The following is a 22,817-nucleotide window of genomic DNA, read 5'->3' as shown; positions in this document are numbered from 1 at the left end:
ATATATATTATATGTTAAAAAAAAACACACGCACGCGAGACTATTTTGTTTTGTAAAGAGTCGCTTAGAAAGATCCTCGACGTCGAGAGAGAAAGAGGAAGGTATTTTTTTCTGCGTCGCTTACAATATCTTCTCTTGGGTGGGGGTGGGTGGGGGGGTGGGGGGGGGGGAGCGGGGTGGCGGTGGGGAAAGGCCGGTTAGTATTGAGCGAAGGTAAATCTTTTTTCACTCCTGGAAGATTGTAAAAGATTGTCCTGTAGGATTTTGCCGCCCGTTCCGTTGGAATCTTTATGCTGTGATAATAATAATTCCGTCTGCCGCGTTAGCCTAACTTCGCACCATTAAGCTGTGCTGCACATTATTGCATGTAGACTATAAACACTCGCACAGAAATAAATATGTTTAACCCCAAAAAGTGCCGTGTGGGTAATTTACTGAGCTTCTGCCCCTCTGGAAACTGTGACACCTTTTTTTGAACGATTATATTGATGTGTTAATAGTAATCCTTCCATCCGATAGAGCGACTTCTGTCTTCAAGACGTCTCAAAGCGCTTCACAGGATGGACCGTTATCTCTGGTTCCCTCAATCCCATTTGGCATCTGAGGACACCCGTACAAAGCCACATCCGAGACCCCTCTTTGTACTTTAATCGTTACGAGACTGAGATGTTTTAATGAAAAAAAAACCTTTAATAAAAAAAAATCACGTCTAAAGCGGTTGGGGTGGTGGTGTGGGGGGGGAAATATGTTGGTGTTGGGGGTAAACATTTGCTCAGATTAATCAGAAGGAACAAGCCACAGAAGGCGTCTGGGGAAACTTGCCATGTACACAAACCATGACCAGGGCAAACACAGCTAATGTGGGCTCGAAGTTGGGCAACGTTAATTATAACTTGGGCGGCTTTTGCTCAGTGACCGCGGGCTCTTTTGCCCTCACTTTCCTACAGTTTGTTTCCACCACCACCAACGTTACTGGCACTCTCTCTCCCAATATTTGTGTTGTCAAAATAATAATCCCGGCTTTTGAGATCCGTAGCTGCTCATCGCAGCAAAAAGTCTCAAAGCGCTTTACCCACTTGACTGTAAAGTGCAGTGACTGTGGATTTTGTGGGCGAAACACGGCAGCCGATTTGCGCAGAGCAGCGTCCCCCCGCAAACAGCCGTGGGTTGAAGTGACCAAATCATCATTAAAGGGATTATTACCCCCGGAAAAGCGATCCACCAATCGACTCACAAGTGGGTTCCTTTTTACTGCGACGTAGACAGAGGAGTGTGGAGGAAGGAGACGTGCCTAAGGTTCCTCGTAGTGTGGATTTACAAAGTAATGTTGGGTCTCTTTATTTAATGGTTGAGGGAGAGGGCGTTGGCTGAGAAGTTGGGTTTGAATCACACTAAAGTGGGCGAAAGGCGATTAAACGAGAACATTCACGTTGACTTTGCCGGCACAACATCCCGAACAAGCTTTTTTGGAGGCATAAGGTGGCCCTTGTCACTCGGTGGCCTAACGGGATATTTTTAGACACGGGTATATAACTAAAAACAACTTTAGTGTTAAGCAACCTGTTTTAATAACTCGCTGTAGCACCAGACCAGGAAATTAGCAACGAAAAATCCAGTATATTTATTTGAGGCATTTAAAAAAAAAACAATCCACACTAATTTGGTTTTTTTTTGTGTTGTGCGTTTGCATTTTATATAAAAATATTGTATTTCGCATGTGGATGTTGAGCAATTATAGGATGCGTCCTTGCCCCATCGTTCCCCCCGCCCCTTCCACCCACCCCGACCGCCTCGCCACGCCAGGGTCATGTAGACAGAGCGCTGTCTCGCGGGATGAAGTGTTGGCGCTCACCGCAGCACAGCGCAGCGCAGCTCGCCAGCCGTGCCATGGGCAGGGGATCTCACTTTGCACTGTTGATAAATTTGCCGTGTTCTTCTCCCCTCGGTAACAGCAGCTCTCCACCGATTTTCGGACCTTTCCTCTCCTAGATACACACACACACACACACACACAAACAAACATATGCAAACACACAGATACACACACAGACACACACAAACACACAGAGAGATACACACACATGCAGAGGGACAACAGATACACACATACAAGTACAGACAGACACACACAGTTACACATACATACACACAGACGGAGACAAATACACATACACGAGACAGACAGAGATAGATAAAACACACACACACACAAGGGAGAGAAAGAGAGACACAGTAGATTAGCATCAGTGCACAGGCAGGCGGTAAGAAGCTGTGATGAAATGCATTGCCAAGTGGCCTTGGTTCATGTGAGAGCTTCTTTGACAGTGAGTGTCAGCAGTCACTGGACTGTATGGATGATCTCCCCCCACCCGGCTGCCACACAAGTGACGTAGAGGTACCTGAATCCGGTTTCCTCTCCCTAACCCTGGGGCCAACTTAATAATAACGCTTACATTTGACACAGCGCCTTATCGCGCCTTCGAGACGTCTCAAAGCGCTTCACAGAATATACTGTAAAGTGAATTGACTGTGTATTTTGGGGGCGAAACGCGGCGGCCAATTGCGCACAGCAGCGTCCCCTAAAAAACAGCCGTGGATTGAGTGACCAAATTATTATTTTGTTTTGACGTGAAACCTTCAGTGAAAAGTTACCTTCATCATCCCGTCCCTTTCCCACTTAAACAGACCGCACTTCCTGAAACAGAGAACACAGCCGGTATAAAAGCCAGTCGCGAGTCAGGACAGCCTGGACACCACCCAGCTTCTTACTCAAACAAAACGCCGCTTTCCCCATTTAATATATAAAAACTGTTTCAAAAACCGCAGTCATTCCAACCAGGTGCACTGCTCAACCCCAGCACAAAGGTGTTTCACAACCTGCGACGCTTTGAAGCTAAGACCTTGCCGCTTGAGAAGGGGAACGGAATAAAACAGCGTCTCGGAGGCACAGGAAAAGGCAATTCATCTGAAAGAACTCTCTCTCGTCCGGTATTTTTTTTTCTGTTTAAAATATTTTGCCTAATTGTAAAAGCCATCACGGTTTCCGTTTGAACTGTTTTTGGCAGGAGTCCCGGGGGGGGGGGGGGACTGTGTGTGTGTGTGTGTGTGTGTGTGGGTGTCATCCTATAGCTGACCCCTCTAACCCTGTGGATCAGCTTTGCTGCTCTCTCTGTGCTGCCTCGAGTACTGCTCCCTTATAATCATAATATTCCTTGAGTTTTACATCGCGCCTCATCGCGTCTCTAAAGCCCCTTCGCAGGATATTCTGTGAAGTGTAGTGACCGCGTATTTTGGGGGCGAAACGTGGCAGTCGGTCGCGCACAGCAGTGCCCCACAGACAGCCGTGGAGCAAGTGACCAATTCTTTAATCTGGCGGATTTATTAGCCAGGACACCGGGAGAGAGAGAGAGAGAGAGAGAGAGAGAGAAAAACTCCCTTCTCTTTTTGAATAGCTCCGCGAGATCTTTAACATCCACCTGAACCAGCAACCTACGCCTAATACTCTCCGGAATTAGGTGAGCAGAATCTGTTCTTTCAGTGAGAGAGAGAGAGAGAGAGAGAAAAAGAGAGAGTGCGCATTTTAGTCCAACAATCTATCCCTGGGAATTTCTATGTGTAGGTGGGAGGCCTGGAATTCTCAGTTGGGTTTAGAGACCCTTAAGCAACGGCGATGGACTTCTGCTCGTGTCAGACACCCGGCTGACCTCCCCAAAAAACAACTAAACACGTTAGATATCCCTCTCTCTCCTTCCCTCAACTCTCTTCACCTCACTCCCTCCTTCCTGCATGAAAACCCTCCTAAAAGAAACCTACCTCACTGACTGGTAAACTCCCTCCAAATCCCCCCGCGCTTCCCATCTCGCTGGTGAATCACCAATGTCGTTAAAAACATAAGAGTTTGCAAGACGAAAGAAGACCAAGGTCCATCCAGTTCGCCCTCCAGCAGCCTGGCAGTCGCTTGCACAAGTCGTGTCCAAACTACATCCTGTATCCCCCAGATATTGTTTCCTAACAGAAATCTATTTAATTTGTTCCTGAAAGAATCAACACTTTCTGGTTCCACCATCTGTCTCCCCAGGGAGCCTGACTCTCTCTCTCTCTCTCTCTCTCTCACACACAGACTCTCATACACACCGACACACGCAGCCTCACATACAAACACACACACACACAAAACACACAAACGTTATGTCCCTGTAAAATGCTTTGAGCGCTTGAAAGGTGCTGTGTAAGTTAACGTCTTGGGCGAAACGTACCTGCAGCTTTTGCTGGGTAACCTGCTCAGTGAAATGACCCGGTTGCCACAGGGGCATTTGAAGAAGCGCTTGAGGGCGTCGTGCCAGTGGTAGTCGTGATTCTCGGCCACGCAGGTCTCCAGGGGTTTGAAGTGCGTGTATTTACACTGTAACAAGAACAAATGGTGATTGATTTATCTGTAATAGACATGGTCTGCCCAGCTTCACGCTAATACAGCAGCGTGACGTTCGGGAGGGGGGTGAACCACACACACAGACTCATACACGCGCACAGAGACACACACTCGCACAGACACACATACACCCACAGACTCGCATACCCACAGACACACACACATACTCACACACGCACACGTACTCACACACGCACACACACCGGACTCTCACACACAGATTTGCACATATACACAGACTCACACGCAAACACAGAGACACACACACACACACACAGACTCTTATAATAATAATAATCCTTGCATTTGATATAGCGCTCCACCACTGGCAACCACTCTGGGAGGCTGCCCTATGTGAGAGGCGTTATATAACTAACTGCAAGTTGCTGATGTAGCCCCTTGTCAAGTCGTTGAGACGTCTCAAAGCGCTTCACGGAATAAATATATTGTAAAGTGGACTGACGGTATTTTTTGGGCGAAACGCGGCAGCCAATTGCGCACAGCAGCGTCCCCACAAACACACACTGACACACACAGCCTCACATACAAACGCACAATGATGCAAACACACACACACACACACACACGTGTGGTGGGACAGGCTCGATGGTCCCGACCAATAAATACTGACTCACACACAAACACTGACACACATACACATATTGGCTCTCTTCCACACGCGCACCCAAACAGAAAGAATTGAGGACTAGAGGCCACAGTCTTAAACGTGTGGCTAAATCCAAGTGAAACAAGGAAACGTTTTTTCTCGCAGTGGGGGGGGGGGGGGGGGCGGAGGGGGTGAGTGTGGAATTCACACCCCCAGAGTGCGGCGGAGCCAGAGTCAATTGAAGAATTTAAAAGGCAAATAAATACGGTGGGAGCTCGACGGTGTAAACGTAAGAATTTCCAGACGAAAGAAAGCCGAGATCCACCCAGTTCACCTTCGACCATCCGAGCAGTTGCTCGCACATGTCGTGTCCCAAACTATATCCTGTATCCCATGATACTATTTCTTTAAATAAATGGATCTAATTTGCTTTTGAACAAATCAACACTTTCTGCTTCCACCGTCTCCCTTGGAAGCTTAGGAACAGGCGGAGGCCGTTCAGTCAACAACAACTTGCACGTATGCAGCGCTTCCCCCTCACGCAGGGTAGGGTCCCAGAGTCCCATTCAGCCCCTCGAGCCTGTTCCGCAATTCTATCAGATCATGGTTGATCTGTATCTCAACTCCAAATAGAGCCGTTCCATACGTTTACCACTCGCTCACTGAAACAGCCTCCTCCTGTTCCTAGGTTCCTAAGTCAAGTCCATGCTCAAAGCCACCCGACAGAGGACAAACATAACAAGAGAGGGCGGCGGAGGAGTGATGCCTGTTAATAACCAGATGGAACTTCATTCCATCTTTCTTTCAAGATGTCCCAATAATGCTGGTTTATTGAATGAATCACAGCTCTCGTTAGCGAAGTTCAAACCAACACCAATTCATTAACCAGACCAGATGCTTTTCGTCCTAGGTAGAAAACAGTCCTAAACTCAGTATGAAACCCGTTACATAATCACATTCCTGTTCGTGCAACAACACACTTTTTGCTTTTCCTCCCAATCCTGTCCCGAGGCATTGTACATCTGCCATATCTAACTGCAAAACAACAAGCACCAGACATTTCAGTAGAACAAACAACACAGTCTCTAGAGTCCAGCTTATGCTGGGATGAACTATAATAACACTACTAATAACCCTTGCGTTTCATATAGCACCTTATCACGTTGAGATGTCTCAAAGTGCTTCACTCTAGAGTGGAGTGACTGTGTATTTTGTGGATGAAACACGGCAGCCAATCGCACACAGCAGCGTCCCCACAAACAGTCGCGGATTAAATGACCAAATTATTACCCACGGAAAGCGATCTGCCAATTGATCAACAACCTTACTGCTGAGTAAACACGGGTGTGGTGTGTGTGTGGAGTAAGGGAACCTGCCTAAGATTTCGTCCCGCCCGGGAATCGAACCCGGGTCCTCTCGCTTGCGAGGCGAGCGCTCTAACCATTGAGTTACGCAACTCTATAACTATTAAGGGATATGAAGAAAGGGCCAGGGAAATGGGATGAAAACATCTGCTGTGATCTAATCAAGTGGTTGCATGTTCTGGTTTCAGTCTGTGGTTTAACAGGTACACAATTTCCACCCCCATCTCTCTGCCCTCCCCTCCCCTCCCCCCCACCCCACGCGCCAGAAACTGCACACATGTCGGGCTGGCAGGGGAGCGGAGCTGTGTTTTTTTTAAGGCTTTGGACAGTTAATGGTCCGTTACAGAATTCCGAGCAGTCAACAGTGTGAGCGGGAAACACGTGTGTGAGCTAATCATTCGGTGTTAGTGTACACGCGATGTAAACATTTGCAGTGTTCGGGCAAAACATGAGTGTGATGTGACCATTTAGTGTTACTGGAAGATACGTGTGTGATGGAAGCAAGTGGTGGGTTTGCGATGGAAAGACTAGTGACTCAGGTTTATAAAGCTTCTGTATTTTTCCTAACGACAAAACCGCAGACAACCCCTCCCCTGCGCCCCCCCCCCCCCACCACCACCACCACCCGACTGTTAATCAGCAGCGAGTAATGACATTACGGAGTTGGTCTGCCTTTGAAACAGTCAACCGTGACATTCCTGCAAGCCCTGGTTTGAGATGGCCCTGAGCCAGAAATTCACTCCCTTCCTCCCTCCCCCACCCAATCAATCAGTCACTCCCTCTCTCCTTCACTCATTCACAGTCAGTCACTCCCTCCCTCACACATTCCCTCCCTTCCTCCCTCACTCACCGTTTTACAGGTCACCACCCGACACTCCATCTCGCGGATAGTTCTCATCTTGTCCTCCATTTGCTCTTTCTTCACCAGGGGCTCGAAGTACTGCTCTTGTATCTCGATCTCGGCCTATTTAACACACATATATATGTATATATTTCAATACGTTTCAGGAAAAACACAGCTACAGCTCTTTAAACCTCCACCGCTGCACTCCTGAGGCTAAAGATACTATCCATTTTACAGAGGAAACCGCTTAATAATTATTAACCGCCTAATCAACTAACAACTGGGTTCCTCCTTACTTCTAGGTAAACAGAGGCGTGGGTGTGGAGTAAGGAAACTTGCCTACGGTTTCGCCCCGACCGGGAATCGAACCCGGGTCCTCTCGCTTGAGAGGCGAGCGCTCTAACCACTGAGCTACAGGACTCCGCTTTTCTTACAGTGAGGGTTCACAGGGGCGGAGAGGGGAGAGGACACTGCTGGCCATGGTGGCTGGTCTCATAACAGTGCTCTATGTATATTGTCACACGGAATGGGGTCAGGACAGATAAACAAGCTCTGTAAAAGCCTTGACTACGGCTTTACTGTTTGTACTATTAAGACAATTTAGGAAAACTGTTTGTGTGTTTCTATTTCACCAGAACTATCCTCCTTGGGGATGGTTGACGGGGTGGGGGCGGTGGGGGGGGGTTAGTGGGGTCTCCTTGCACCTGAGCTGGATGACGTGCCTGACAACTGAACATCAGAGCATGCGTTGGGGTAACTGCTGGAGTCTACCCAGCAAAAACCACACAGCCTTGCCATTGAGGGCACGGTCTGGCCAAGCCCCTCGCGACTGGTTGGCCCTTCCAGGTCCTGCCGATGAGCCGGGCCGGGCTGTGCTGCCATCAGCAGTCAGTGCCCTGGGATACTGAGGCCCCTCCTGGCTCAGGAACCGGGACTAGAGACCGTCACAGAGAGGGGGGGAGGGGGGCTCGGTTCCGATAGGGAGGCTGAGGAGGGGAATTTGCGGATGATAACCTGAAGCGTCAAAGTCAAACGGACCCATTGTTAAAGAGGAATTTGAAGGAAGGGAAGAGGTGCTCTCTCTGCGGATGGACCTGTGCGCGTCTGACAAACACGGACCGACAGAAAGTCAGGCGTGACATTAACTGTTTTTTTTTGCTGTTAAGACCGTAAAGAGAGCGAGTTCGGGTCGGGAGGGGCTCCCTCGCTCGGCCTACATAAATGTCCCGAGCAGAAAATAAATGGGGGTCAGTCGAGCCTCTCTCTCTCTCTCTCTCTGAGCAGAGGTAAGACACAGAGAGCTGCATTGTACGGGGGTCGGTGTAGATTCCACAGGAAGAGGGCAGGCTGAACACAAACCACAGAGTGGCCCGGTTCCAAGGTGTCTGTTGGCCGAGGGGGAGAGGCGACAGGCAAGGCAGCCTTGGCTCGGTGCCGTTACCTCTTGAACTGCGCCAATATGTCTGGACCTGGCATTCAGTATTTGCTGAAACTCTTGAGACTCCAAGTATTCCAATCGCTCCCGCCGTTTCTTCAGGCTCGGTTCCTCAGGCTCCGGTTCTCCGCCTGAAACAAGACAGGAAAAAAAATCTTCCCGCAAAAATGTTTCAGCCTCTGCCCTACCTCTCCGCCGGCCGGCGGCGTGCGGCCAGTCTTTCAAACAACTCCCTCACAGACTTAACTTGACTGGTCCTTATGTAATAATAATGGAAACCTGTAGCGTAGTGGTTATCCTTGCATTTGATACAGCGCATCGTTGAAATGTCTCAAAGCACTTCACAGAATATACTGCAAAAGTGTAGTGACTGTGTATCTTGTGGGCAAAACGCGGCAGCCAATTGCGCACAGCAGCGTCCCGCAAACAGTCGTGGATTGAGTGTCCAAATTATTCTTTATTTTCGAAGCGATTATTATTACCCCCGGAAAGTGATCCTCCAATCGATTAACAACTGGGTTCCTACTCGCTGCAGGGTAAACAGAGGCGTGTGGAGTAGGGAAACTTGCCTAAGGTTTTGCCGTGCCCGGGAATCAAACCCGGGTCCTCTCGAGAACACGAAGGAAAGAACTGAGAGTGAACGAAGGGTAGGGGGCAGCGTTAATAATAATAATAATAATAATCCTTGGATTTGATAGAGCGCTTTTCACGTCGGAGGACGTCCCAAAGCGCTTTACAGAACACACTGTAAAGTGAATTGACTGTATATTTGTGGGCGAACGCGGCAGCCAATTGCGCACAGCAATGTCCACAAACAGTCGTAGATTGAAAATGACCAATTTATTATTGTTTTGGGTTTTGGAGGGATTATTATTAGGCTCTGTGTGGAGTAAGGAAACTTGCCCAAGGTTTCGCCCTCTGCCTGGAATTGAACTCAGGTCTCTCGCTTGCAAAGCGAGTGCTCTAACCACTGAGCTACAGGACTCCACGTTAAGACCAGGTAGCGGAGCAGACAGAGGAGGGGAATAAGAAAGGAAGGAAGATTAGAGATCAACTTTACCCCGTCCAGAGTCCAACAGTCTTGAAATCACCTTGAGAGTCATTAGGGGGTGAGGGGAGTCCTCAGTGCTATTCCAAACCACTATAGACAGCTACGTCGAAACCTGGTGTCGTTGTGTTGCCCGACTCGTTAAACAGAGACCTCTTAAGTGGCTATTTACCCATGTGGGTTTTTTTTCGCCAACGAGAGTATTACTGGCAATCATGTGCATCCACATTTGAGGTTAGCAACGTTACACACACACGCACGCGGTGTGCCACTATTGCTCTCCATAAACCTGTTGTGGACCAAGGCGAGGCCAAAATCAACCCCCAACACCTCATCCCCATCCCACTTAACCCCCCACCATCAAAAAAACACACACACGTAAAAGGGCTGAAAACATAAACCAGATTTTCTCCACTCATCTGTCACTGTTGAAGCCCGTTATAATATTTATGTTTATTTTTCAGTCAAGTGTTTAATATTAGTGTCTTATTTTTTTTGGGGTAGGCCGGATATCTGGCACGTGTGGAAACGCGTCACCGTGCTTAAGAGTATCCAGACTTTAACCTCTATTTAACTTTTAAAGCGCTTGTTTAGCGCCTTTCACGTTGGGAGGATGTCCCAAGGCGCTGGACAGTCAAGGGTTTGGAGGGGTGGAGGGTGACCGATGGCCCAGTCGAAGAGGAGTCTTGAGACGTGCCTTGAAGGAAGCAAGGTAAGGTGGGTGGGGGGGTGGCGAGGCGGAGGGGCTGTGGGATGGAGGCAGAGAGACTGAAGCCCGACTGCTGATAGTGGGGCCAGACTGACAGTTCCACACGTATACGTCACTTACAATTTCCCTGGGTCAGGAATGGGACGCGCACTCTCTCTCCCCGGAGGGATGTATCCCTCTTACCAAATTCTGGGGACTATTAGGCGCAGTTGGCAGGAGTCAAAGCTTGGGGGGAGCCCAGAGTGATAAGGCTCTGCACCAAACGCGAAGCTACGACTGTTTCTGGCGACGCCACTGGGCGCCATTGGCTGCCCCGTTTTGCTCACAAAATATACCCGTCAATTCACTTTGCAGTGGACCCCGTGAGGCGCTTTGAGACGTCTCGACGACGTGATCAGGCGCTGTGTCAAACGCGAGGATTATTATTATTACTTATTAGATGTACATCACTCTCAGCAATTACCCACAAAGTGCTTTGGAAACTCTGGCGCGCATCAAACGCGAGGATTCGCTGGAAGATGAACTGACTGACCAGCCGGGGAGGAAAGGCTTTGCTCCACGCGCTCAGCCACCTTGGCAGCCGCTCCACTCAGGTCGCACAGCTTCCTCTTCACGCAGTTCGGGTCTTCCTTTGCCAGCACTGTGCCCTTCTCGCGCAGTTTACTCACGGCTGCAATCTGTAAAGTATAACGGGTCGGGAATAAGGTGGCAAATCCAATGGGGAATAAATCTACCTAACCCTGGCACCCCGGGCAGACACTGCATCATTGGCGGTGCCGTCTTTCGGATGAGACGTTAAACCGATGTCCCACCCGCCTGTCAGGCGGACGTTAAAGATTCCGCGGAGCTAAAGAGAGAGAGAGAGAGAGAGAGAGAGCTCCCGACTGAGCCAGGCTGGGACCCACGTTAATCATTAAGACTGTTTGATGGAGACGGGAGGGAATGGGCATCGGTACCTTTTTAGAATCCGTTCGGCCGCTCGACTTCGCGGCTGAAGGCAGCGATGATTCAAAGAACAAGATATCGTCCCCTTCGGCAAAGCCTCTGCCCAGTCTGGGAGCCTGTGAGGTCGCGGTTACCGTCTGCTCTTTGGGAAATCCAGCCCCGACCCTGGGCGACGCTAGCGGGGACGGCGTTCCGGTCCCGGAACCCCGATCGACCGCTCCACCAGCGCTCTGCATAAAGCTGCGAAAAAGAAGCCGTGGTCAATTCATCAAAGTGGAATCCTGTAGCTCAGCAGTTAGAGCCCTCGCCTCGCAAGCGAGAGGTCCCGGGTTCGATTACCGGGTGGGACCAAACCTTAGGCAAGTTTCCTGACTCCCCACACACACACGCGCCTGTTTACAAGCAGTCAGTAGGAACCCGGTTGTTAGTCGACTGGCGGATCGCTTTCCGGGAGTAATAATCTCTCTCAAAAAAAAGTGGTCGCTCAATCCAAGACTGTTTGTGGGTCACTGCTGCGCGAAATTGGACTGCCACGTCTCACCCACAAAATATACGGTCACTCCACTTCACAATATGCTCTTGAAGCGCTTTGAGACGTCTCAACGACGTGATAAGGTGCTGTACCGAATGTGAGGATTGTTATTATTATTAAAGCCATGGCACGATTCGAAAAGAGAACGGAGTTTCTCTCCCGATGTCCTGGTTAACAATCCTCCCCCCCATCTGCATGAAATTGGTTGCATGTCTGCCTAGAAAATACAGTCACGACAATTTACAATAAGCGCTTTGAGACATCCTCCCACGTGAAAGATGCTGTAGCAAATACAAGGCTCGGTGTTATTTACGCAACCCCCAGCGAAGGAACTCTGTTCACCTACAGCTGTGCTTTCTGGAACTCCCTGCCTTGCTCCTTCCCTCTCCCACCTTCAAATCCCTTCTCAAAACACTGCTCTTCAGACGTGCCTTTGTTCAAAACTCAACCTCCACGTTACAGCCTTGTAACACCCCCAAGATATTTGGCCTTTGTGGAAAAACATCATGTAAGTGCCACTAACTGCCTTTGCCGAGGGAGCAGAGGTTTGAGGAGAGGTTGGTTACCCTGGGACTTTTCTCACAGACTAAGAGCGAGGAAGGGCTTGATGTAGGAAATTTGAATTCAGATACGTTTCGTGAACGATAGGTCAGAGCTCGACATTAAAGACTGCAGCTTGTTTTGTTTTATTCAGTCGGTTGCCTGATGCGCACAGAAACCCATCAGTGTCTTAAAGAGTCTCCAAACCAAGCTACTGAAAACCCCACATACGTTTACGTACAGGGTGTTCGTCTGGGATGGAATGTGGACTCTCTCTCCCCAGTGGAACGCACCCCGTTTACCTAATCCCTGAGAGTTTAGGCACAGGATAGAGATGTTACGGTCTGGAATGCACTGCCTGAAAGGGCGGTGGAAACAGATTCAATAACAACTTTCGAAAGGGAATTGGATATGTACTTGAAAAGGAAAAATTTGCAAGGACACGAGGAAAGAGTGGGGGAGTGGGACTGGTTGGTAGCTCTTTCAAGGAGCCAGCGCAAGCACGATGAGCCGAATGGCCTCCTTCTGTGCTGTAAGATTCTACGATTTTAGGACGGCAAATGCTAACGATTGAAGAGGGCGAGGGTGGGGGGGGTCCCCGGAGTATGCGAACTGGAGTTTACCATTAAAACCAAACACTATCAAGTCTCCCCACTGCTGTCCAGTGAGGACCACTCTACTCGTTAGTTGTAAGGTTAACAAGAGCCCGAGTGGGAAGATTCCCAAACCAGATGTTTCTCAATTCTCTTAAGACTGCATCGTACAGTTCATGTCTGGTCAGACAACTTGTACGAGAGAGCCACCTGTCCTTCAAAATGGGCAGTGCAGTGGTTTATCTGTCGGGGGGGGGGGGGGGGGGGTGGTATGAGGGAAGAAAGAGAGAGAAAGAGAGAGGGGGCGAAGAGAGAGAAAGAATGAGGATTTGAGAAAGGGGGAAGGGGAGAGAAAGAGAGGGACAGAGAGAGAAAGGGGTGGGGGAGAGAGAGGAGGGGAGAGACAGAAAGAGAAGGGGTTTGGGAGAGTGAGAGTGAAAGAGGGGGAGAGAGAGTGGGAGAAAGAGAGGGTTGGGGGAAGAGAGGTGGGCGGCGGGGGGGGGGGGGAAGAGAGTGGGGGGTGGGGGGGGGGGAGAGAAAGCCAACACAAATTTCTTCACCACCCCCCACACCCCATCAGCAAGTCAGGCCCGAGAGCTTCACCTCTTCTGTAACTCTTCCGTTCTCTTCTTTCGTGTTTCCAGGATCTTTCGCCGTTGCTGCTTCAACAGGTCAGAAGCCGAGATGGAGAGGATGGAGGAGCCGGGCTGTGCATTGCTCACTGTCGGGAAATACAACGGCACGAAATATAATAAGAGTTACAATAGCGTAATACTCAGTGGTCAGAGCCCTCGCCTCGCAAGCGAGAGGACCCGGGTTGGATTCCCGGTCAGGGCAAAACCTTAGACAAGTTTCCTTACTCCACACACACACGCGCGCGCGCCTCTGTTTACCCAGCAGCTAGTAGGAACCTGTTAGGTTGTTAGTCGACTGTCGGATTGATTTCCCGGGGGTAATAAAAAACTGGGCCACCCAATCCACGGCTGTTTGTGGGGACCCCGCTGTGCGCAATTGGCTGCCGCGTTTCACCCACGAAACACACAGTCAATTCGCTTTACGGTGTATCCTGCGAAGCGCTTTGAGACTACTCGAAGATGCGATCAGGCGCTGCATCAAATGCGAGGATTATTATTATTACACACAAACTCACCAGCCAGAGAGGATTTGCTTAAATGCTTCTTCAGGTTGCGGGCTCCAAACGAGGGCGCCTCCATTAATTCCTCAAACTCCCCAGTGAAGCTCGTCGCGCTCTTTCCATTTGCTAACGCTGGAGGAAGACACAATAGCCACGTGAAAGGACGAAGATACATTCAGATGCAGTGGTTTCCATTTGATAATAATAGTTAAGGTATCTGCAACCACAACCTGCACTTGCACGGCGCCCTTCACGCAGGGCAGTGCCTCGAAGGGGAAGGAAGGGGCAGGGCGGAGGGATGGGGGGAAGAGGCACAAAGCAGGAGGCCGGAGCCAGTCGAGCGGAGGCAGCGGGAGGTGGAGTGGGGGAAGAAAGGAAGGTCAGAGGGGTAGGGAGGTGCCAGGGCGTGAAGGGATTTGTAGACGAGTGAGAGGATCTTGGAAACAATCCACGCTACATAGACACCCCCCTCCCTCCCGAAAAATTAAAGGAGGTTCTCTCCCACATTACCTAGCCTCTGCCTGGTTTCTTTGACGATCATGTCGGCCCCTCTCACCACCATGTTACTCAGTGTTGTCTGAACGCTTCTCTTGGGACCCGCAGCTGTGCTGTGAAGGGTAACCGCCACGTTAGTACTGCACTCGCTCAGTCAGGCCACGCTCCCCTCAACCAGCGCACAAACCTACCACAAGCGCTGGGTGTCAGACTAGCTCAGCTGGTAGCAGTCACGCCTCTGCGTCAGAGGCCCTGGGTTCAAGCCCCCCACGAGTCAACAACAACAACTTGCACTTGTATAGCGCTCTCCGCGCAGGATAGCGCCTCAGAGCGCTTCACAGTTTATTTTGTTTCTTTTTCGAAGGATTAGCCCCGGAAAGCGATCCGCCAATCGACTGACAACTGGGTCCCTTGCCCCTCAAACTCTCCTACATCGTCCGTCCCTCCTTTCCAGACCCTCCCTCCCTCCCAGACCCTCTCTCCTTCCCAGACCCTCCCTCCCTCCTTCCCAGATCTGCTTGCCAAACACGTAACGCGCTCTTACACTGAGGCTGCGTACGAGGCAGAGGAAACTCCTCCGTAGTGGAAGCCCTGGTGACACAGACGCTCCTTCAGGTTGCCCGGCTTCCCCCGCCCTGACCTGGGGCCGTGGCCCGAGAAGCTGGACTGCAGGTCCGCTCGCTTGGCGCTCAGTTTCTTATACTGAGCCTTGACGTGGTACTCACAATACCCACACTCCCTCTGCGGGCAAGAGAGGGAGTTAGTGTCAGAAGTTCAGCACAGTGTTATCCCGTGAAGTGCTGTGAGACGCCTTGAAGACGTGATAAAGCACTGTATCAGAACACAAGGATTATTAATTACTATTATAATTATTATAAAAACCATTGCATTTGATGCAGCGCCTTATCACGTCGTTGAGGGGTCTCAAAAGCGCTTCACAGAATAATAATATAATAATAATCCTTGCATTTGATATAGCGCTTTTCACGTCGGGAGGATGTCCCAAAGCGCTTCACAGAACACACTGTAAAGTGAATTGACTGTATATTTGTGGGCGAACGCGGCAGCCAATTGCACACAGCAATGTCCCACAAACAGTCGTAGATTGAAAATGACCAATTTATTATTGTTTTTGGTTTTGGAGGGATTATTATTAGGCTCTGTGTGGAGTAAGGAAACTTGCCCAAGGTTTCGCCCTCTGCCTGGAATTGAACTCAGGTCTCTCACTTGCAAAGCGAGTGCTCTAACCACTGAGCAATAGGACTCCACGAGAATATACTGTAAAGTGGATTGGTTGGATATTTTGTGGGGGAAACCCGGCAGCCAATTGCCCACAAACAATCATGGATTGAACATCCAATTTATTTATTTATGTTTGGAGGGATTGTAGGAAGGTAAGGAAACTTGACCAATGTTTCGCCCCACCCGGGAATCGAACCCTTGCGAGGCGAGCGAGCTAACCGCTACAGGACTCCATTATTATTATCGTCATTGTCATGCTAAAACTCACCAAGTTGACAATCTGTGTGCAGGGTTCCCCGTTCTTCTTCCGAGCTCGGCAGCACCCCATGTCCATGGCTTCTCCCATGACCAGGATCTTCTGTGGGTGATCGACGGACAGGCAAACCTAGCCCGGGAGAGATGAAAGTGATGAGGCCAGCAGAGAGGGTCCCAGTCACAGAACGTTACACAGCAGAAACAAAACCAGCCATTCGGGCTCATCGTGTGTCAGCCTGGCTCGGTGGTAGCGGTGTCGCCTCGGGAGTCAGAAGGTTGTGGGTTCAAGCCCCACGTTTGGGGTTTGAAGTCTAGATTCACGTGGCATTTTGGAGCATTCAGAATTTGGCAAATCGACGAACTCTTGCTGCACTTCTTGAGAGAGGAATTTAACTTGAAAAAAAAATCAAGGGCCGTGTTTAGGAACTTGCCAAATTCTGGACGACCCAAAATGCTTCAGTCAGTAAAGTGAACGTTGACAACAACAACTTGCATTTATTGAGGGAGGGAGTTCTAGAGTTTTGGGGCTTAGTGCCTGAAAGCTCGGCCACCGATGGTGGAGCTGAGATGGCATTTCTCCCAGAAAGCGACTTGTCCGCGGAAACTCACGTCCACCCACCTCTTCCGACCCTTCCTTGGGTTTCATGGGATTGGCGTTGAGTAGCCCGATGACGGTCCCGGTCTCGGTTTTCCAATGTTCCTTGTGGACGTTCCCGAACAGGAAGAGGGACAGGTTGAGGCTGGAGCTGCACAAGTCAGTCAGTCGCCAGATACTGAACGTTTTACCCTGAAACAGGAAATATATATTTCAACTTCAAGTGATAATAATTATAATAATAATAATCCTTGCGTTTGATTAACACCTCATCACGTCGTCGAGACGTCTCAAAAATCGTCAAACATTATTATTAGTAGTTTATTTTTTTGGAAGGGATTATTTTTTTGGAAAGCGATCCACCAATCGACTAACAACCGGGTTCCTACTTACTGCTGGGTAGACAGAGGGCGTGTGTGTGGAGTAAGGAAACTTGCCTCGGGTTTCGGAGTCAAACCCGGGTCCTCTCGCTGGGGAGGCGAGGGCTCTAACCACTGAGCTACAGAACTCCACAAGAAAACCAAACCGTCGAAATAACATTTAGCGACTCGTAAAGAATAGAGGTTGAACATCTCCGCCCGCTGCACGTACATTGCTGGAGCTCTGTGGCGTCGTCTTCTTACACACAACCCCAAACGTGACCCAGTCTGTGGCTTCCAGGTTCTCAGTCGCCAGCTTGGAACGCAGCTGGGAGAGACGGATCATCTTCCGGCTCTGCATCTTCCTCTCCATCTCCGTCGACGAGACCAAAGGGTTTCTTGTGGGAGAACAGGGAGAGAATACAATACAACACATTGCTGGGTCTGAGCGGCTGATCACAGTCTGGAGCCCGAAGATGCCTCGTTTATAAATAGGCATTAATAATAATAATAATAATTCTTGCATTACATATAGTGCCGTATCATGTTGTTGAGACTTCTCAAAACGCTTCGCAAGCAGTCGTGGATTCAGCGAACAAATTATTATTATTATTATTTTGTTTTTGAAGGGATTGTTACCAACCGGAAAGAGATCCGCCAACCGACTGGCAACCGGGTTCCCACTTACTGCTTGAGGCGTGTGTGCGGAGTAAGAAAACTCCCTAACGTTTCGCCCTGCCCGGGAATTGAACCTGGGTCCTCTCGCTTGCGAGGTGAGCGCTCTAAGAACTGGGCTACATGCCCCACACACACACACATACACACACACACACCCTGTGCTAACATTTCCATTCCTAGACCCTGGTTACTGTACCTGATTCTTAAGCCAGAGAACCTGTCCACAGCAATGTCCTGCTCCACAATCCCAGACGGTCCCGGTCTCTCGCGATCCTTTGTTGTTGTGGGAAGTTTCGGGACAGTGATGTTGGTTTTGTTGCTGGATTTCAGAGGCTGTGGGAGCTGGGTACATCCTGCCTCTTTGCGAGTGGGACTCGTTCTCCCTGTGGGTTTTTAATGAATGGATAAAATCACTTCTGGACACTTTATCTGCGAGACAGCGGCTTATCACATCGTCGAGACGTCTCAAAGCGCTTTTCACACAAGATACTGTAAAGTGGAGTGACTGCGTATTTCGTGGGGCGAAACGCGGTAGCCAATTGCGCACCGCAGCGTCCCCACAAACAACCGTGGATTAAGTGACATCATTTTTTTTGCCCCCGGAAAAGTGATCCGCCAATCGACTAACAACAGGTTCCTACCTACTGTTGGGTAAACAGAGGCGCGTGTGGGGAATGAGGAAACTTTCCCAAGGTTTCGTCCTGCCCGGGAATCGAACCCCGGTCACTGAGCTACAGGACTCCTCGATATTTTAGGAGTTTCACAAATTGCTGAGGCGAGAGACATGGGACCAACACACTGGGGTCATTACCTGGTGCCGGGCGCTGTTGTGGTGGTGATCGGCTGGTCTGCGGCTTGTTTTTCAGTAGCCCGTTCCTGGGCTTTGAAGAGGGGGTGAGCATAGCTTCCTGAAAGGCCCTGCTTTCGTGTACCTTCTGTGAATTACACCCAGACTTTTCTGTTGGAACATAAAGTTACATCGGTGAATATAAGCTTCACACGAGACAATGTCAGTGCTGGTGCGAGCTCCCTCTCCCCTTCTCTTCCTTCCTCTTCCTCCTCGTATCCCATCCTTTCCCTGCCCCCCCAAACATCTACGTAACCCCACTCCTAGTGCAGCCTTTGAACTTTAAAACAATGCAATAATGATAATAATAATAATCCTTGCATTTCATAGAGCGCCTTTTCAGGACATTCAGACGTTCCAAAGCGCTTCACAAGATATTCTGTGAAGTGTAGTGACTGTATCTTCTGGGTGAAATGTGGCAGCCAATGGCGCAAAGCAGTGTCCCCACAAACAGCCGTGGATTGACTGACCACATTATTATTTTATTTATTTTTAAAAAGGGTTATTACCCCCGGAAAGCGATCCGCCAATCGACTAACAACCGAGTTCCCAATTACTGCTTGGGAAACAGAGATGGGTGTGTGGAACTTGGCTGAGGTTTCGTCCCGCCCAGGAATCGAACCCGGATCCTCTCGCTTGCGAGGCGAGCGCTCTAACCACTGAGCTACAGGATTGCACAATGAGTGGGTGGGTGGGGGGAAAGAGAGAGGTCGAAAGATTTAATAACGAATGGCGATAATGTGGGTAACGGCAGCGCAGGAATGATGAGCTGAATGGGTTTTCCCATCAGGTGAATTCACTCAGTGCTCGCAGTGTGGAATCCGTACCCGGTGCTCTCAGCTTCTTTGGTGGAGGTCGAGGTGACGCTTTACCAGCGACGGTGGAGATCGAGGGCCCAGGATCGCTTTTGGCAGCCGACAGCCGCTGCTGTAACCTCTCCATCTGCTGCTTCATCCGCTCCAGCTCCGCTGTGGAGAGACCAGCGGGGACATAAGGAGACTCACTCACAGTCCACACTGCTGTGCCGTGAACCCCATTTCCCTTACGCCATCAGGCCTTGGCCTTGGGGTAACTGCTGGAGTCTAACCAGCTAAAACCACACATAGCTTGGCCGTTGAGAGAGAGAGCGCTGCCTGGCAACTTTCCCACTGCTTGTCCAGCTAGGACCACCTTCCCCGTTAGTTAGAGGTTTGACTGGCAGGGTTAACAGGAGTTGAGTGGGAGGATTCCCTGCTCTTCCAGGTCCTGCGATGAGCAGAGAGAGAGCGAGAGAGAGAGACAGAGAGAGGAGAAAGAGAGGGGGAGAGAGAGAGAGAGAAAACTTGGCTGAACCGCCCTACCCTCTAAGCTGTGTTTGCCCACTTTCTCATTTGGAATCAAATGTGACGCACCTTCTAATTCCTGTTTGGATGTTTCCGATTTCTTTTGCTCGGGAGAAGGGGATTGGCGGGTTGGGATCTCTGTCGTATTTTCCCCGTCGCTCTCATCTTCCTCCTCCTCCAAGTCATCAATGTCCCCAAACAGAGCGTGGACAGCCTCACTGGAGACCCCCTCCCCTTCGGCATCGAACAGGTCATCCCACTGATCCCCTCTCTCCTCGTCCTCCTCCTCCTCCTCCTCCTCCTCGAGATTGCTCTGCTCCAGGCTGGGCTCTTCCTGAAGACTTGACTCTAACGTCTCTGTCTCTTCCTCATTTTCCTCCAACAGGGAAGCCAGCACATCCAGGTCATCTATACCTGAGGCCCAAACAACAATCAGGACAATCGTTGAGACATCTCAAAAGCGCTTCACAGAATATATTGTAAAGTAGATTGACTGTGTATTTTGTGGGCGAAACCCGGCAGCCAATTGCTCACAGTAGCGTCCCCACAAACAGACGTGGATCGAACGACCACCAATGTTTTATTATCCCCCGGAACGTGATCCGCCAATCGACCCACTACCCGGTTCCCACTTACTGCTCGGCAAACGTGTGGAGTGAGGAAACTCGCACGAGTCTTATCGTTATAAACCGTAACTCGCCTACGTGCCCCCCGAGTCCCATTCAGTCTCCGAGCAAAAATATTTTTATTTGCACTGAGCGTACTGTATAAAATAAATCATCTCCTGACTTGCAACGTTGCTACCGCATTTTTTACCCCCCCACCACCACCCCGTCTCCCCCATTGAAGTACGCATGCACAGGGGGCTTTATCCGACTTATACGAGTTTGCCTGCAACTGACACTGTGCGCGAGTCAGATCAAACGTTACGGTTCCCGACCGATACGACCCGCGCGGGTTTTACTTGCGGAAACTCCGGACTTATTCCGGTAAAACCGGCGGCCGACTCAAAAGGCCCTCGACCCAGTTTCGTGTTCAAAAAAAAAACAAACCAAACCCCCCCCCAAAAAAAAAAGACGTCACTCGACCGAGACGCTCTCACCTTCCATGGCTGTCGGGGGCCGAGCACGACTCACGAGGCTGTGCTTCGGGCGGCGCCGTGAAAACCGGTCGGATGAACGGAGAGAGAGGGAGAGAAAAAAAAAATGACCGTCCGCCAACAGCAACGCGCAGCGCACTTCACGTCAGATAAAAGTCTCAGAGCGCTTCGCCGGGTGTGGAGGGAGGGTGCGCGTGTGCGTGTGGGGTGGGGGGGGGGGGGGGGGGGTGCGTGTGTGGGAAATGACTCCACTCGATTTTTTTTTATATGAGGAGGGGACACGGTGGATCACGTTAACCATCCCGACCCTCGCGCTGTAATAATAATAATAATAATAATAATCCTCGCATTTGATATAGCGCTGTTCACGTCGGGAGGACGTCCCAAAGCGCTTCACAGAACACACTGTAAAGTGAATTGACTGTATATTTGTGGGCGAAGCGGCAGCCGATTGCGCACAGCAATGTCCCACAAACAGTCGTGGATTGAAAATGACCTATTACTGTTTTGGGGTTTCGGAGGGACCGCCACTGGTTTCGCCCCTCACCAGCACTCACACTGCCCCCCCCCCCACCCCCAGCACTCACACCCCCACCCCCAGCACTCACACTGCCCCCCTCCCCACCCCCCAGCACTCACACTGCCCCCCCCCACCCCCCAGCACTCACACTGCCCCCCCCACCCCCAGCACTCACACTGCCCCCCCCCCACCCCCCAGCACTCACACTGCCCCCCCCCCACCCCCCACCCCCTCACACTGCCCCCCCCCACCCCCAGCACTCACACCCCCACCCCCAGCACTCACACCGCCCCCCCCCCACCCCCAGCCTCACACTGCCCCCCCCCACCCCCCCCCTCACACTACCCCCCCCACCCCCCAGCACTCACACTGCCCCCCCCACCCCCCCCTCACACTGCCCCCCCACCCCCACCCCTCACACTGCCACCCCCCACCAGCACTCACACTGCCCCCCCCCCCCCCCCTCACACTGCCCCCCCCCCACCCCCAGCACTCACTCTGCCCCCCCCCCCAGCACTCACACTGCCCCCCCCCCACCCCCAGCACTCACTCTGCCCCCCCCCCCAGCACTCACTCTGCCCCCCCCCCCAGCACTCACACTGCCCCCTCCCCCCCCACTCACACTGCCCCCCCACCCCCCCCCTCACACTGCCCCCCCACCCCCAGACCCTCACAGTGACCCCCCCCCACCCCTCACACTGCCCCCCCCCCCCAGCACTCACTCTGCCCCCCCCCCCCCCCCCCAGACCCTCACAGTGACCCCCTCCCCACCCCACCCCTCACTCTGACCCCCCCTCCCGCAGGCCTCGCGCTCTCTTACCGCCCTCTGCCCGCGCTCTGCTCTCCCTCTCGGCGTCTGTCCGCCTCTTCCCCCCGACCTCAGGGTCCGTGTGTGTGAGGGTCTGTGTGTGGGTGTGTGTGAGGGTCTGTGTGTGGGTGTGTGTGAGGGTCTGTGTCAGTGTCTCGTCTGTAACTCCAATCTCCCGCCAAACAGCAGAGCCCCTCCTCCTGACCCCATCACTGTCCTTCCTGTCCCTCCCCCTGACCCCTCCCCCCCTCCCCCCTCCCCCTGGCCAGGAACACAGCAGAGAGTGGGGGGTGAGTGTGGGGGGATTAGTGGGGGGGGGGTGTGAGTGTGGGGGGTAGGGGGGGTGGATAAACTTCCACTTTGCGCCGCACGTTAACATATCGATCCGTGAAAGCAACACAAAAAAAAACCCCCAA

At 51.2% G+C, this 22,817-nt stretch overlaps 1 protein-coding gene and 1 non-coding gene across 4 annotated transcripts; both read right to left on the bottom strand.

Moving 5' to 3' along the window:
- Positions 1-1,766: 1,766 nt before the first annotated feature.
- Positions 1,767-22,642, bottom strand: mcm10 (minichromosome maintenance 10 replication initiation factor). 3 transcript variants are annotated; one of them, XM_042335863.1, is made up of 20 exons: positions 22,414-22,642; positions 21,077-21,119; positions 20,044-20,388; positions 19,480-19,620; positions 18,617-18,763; positions 18,002-18,197; positions 17,360-17,525; positions 16,793-16,960; positions 16,187-16,303; positions 15,221-15,417; positions 14,692-14,789; positions 14,197-14,313; positions 13,650-13,767; positions 11,393-11,621; positions 10,969-11,113; positions 8,686-8,810; positions 7,251-7,364; positions 4,257-4,402; positions 2,653-2,695; positions 1,767-1,985 (listed from the first exon to the last, which is right to left on the bottom strand). In XM_042335863.1, the coding sequence occupies exons 2-20, from the start codon at positions 21,081-21,083 to the stop codon at positions 1,902-1,904; spliced, it is 2,703 nt and encodes a 900-aa protein (XP_042191797.1). In that variant the 5' UTR covers positions 21,084-21,119; positions 22,414-22,642; the 3' UTR covers positions 1,767-1,901. The 3 variants fall into 3 exon arrangements, with proteins under 3 accessions (XP_042191797.1, XP_042191796.1, XP_042191798.1); XM_042335862.1 differs by having other exon boundaries at positions 21,077-21,114; XM_042335864.1 differs by having other exon boundaries at positions 18,002-18,188; positions 21,077-21,114.
- Positions 7,592-7,665, bottom strand: trnae-cuc. The gene has a single exon. It is a non-coding gene; the product is annotated as a tRNA-Glu (tRNA).
- Positions 22,643-22,817: the final 175 nt, after the last annotated feature.

Source organism: Callorhinchus milii, unplaced genomic scaffold, assembly GCF_018977255.1.
Source record: "Callorhinchus milii isolate IMCB2004 unplaced genomic scaffold, IMCB_Cmil_1.0 Scaffold5, whole genome shotgun sequence".
Lineage (NCBI taxonomy): Eukaryota > Metazoa > Chordata > Chondrichthyes > Chimaeriformes > Callorhinchidae > Callorhinchus > Callorhinchus milii.
This window is presented reverse-complemented; position numbering and strand designations above follow the sequence as displayed.

Bases quoted from the DNA above. Each gene is read 5' to 3' on its own strand.
- mcm10 (XM_042335863.1), bottom strand. The intron at 14,314-14,691 runs GTAATGTGGGAG...GTCTTCCTCCAG, and splicing joins AGAAACCAGGCAGAGGCTAG to CGTTAGCAAATGGAAAGAGC. The intron at 11,622-13,649 runs GTGAAGCTCTCG...TCTTTTTCGCAG, and splicing joins ACGGAAGAGTTACAGAAGAG to CTTTATGCAGAGCGCTGGTG.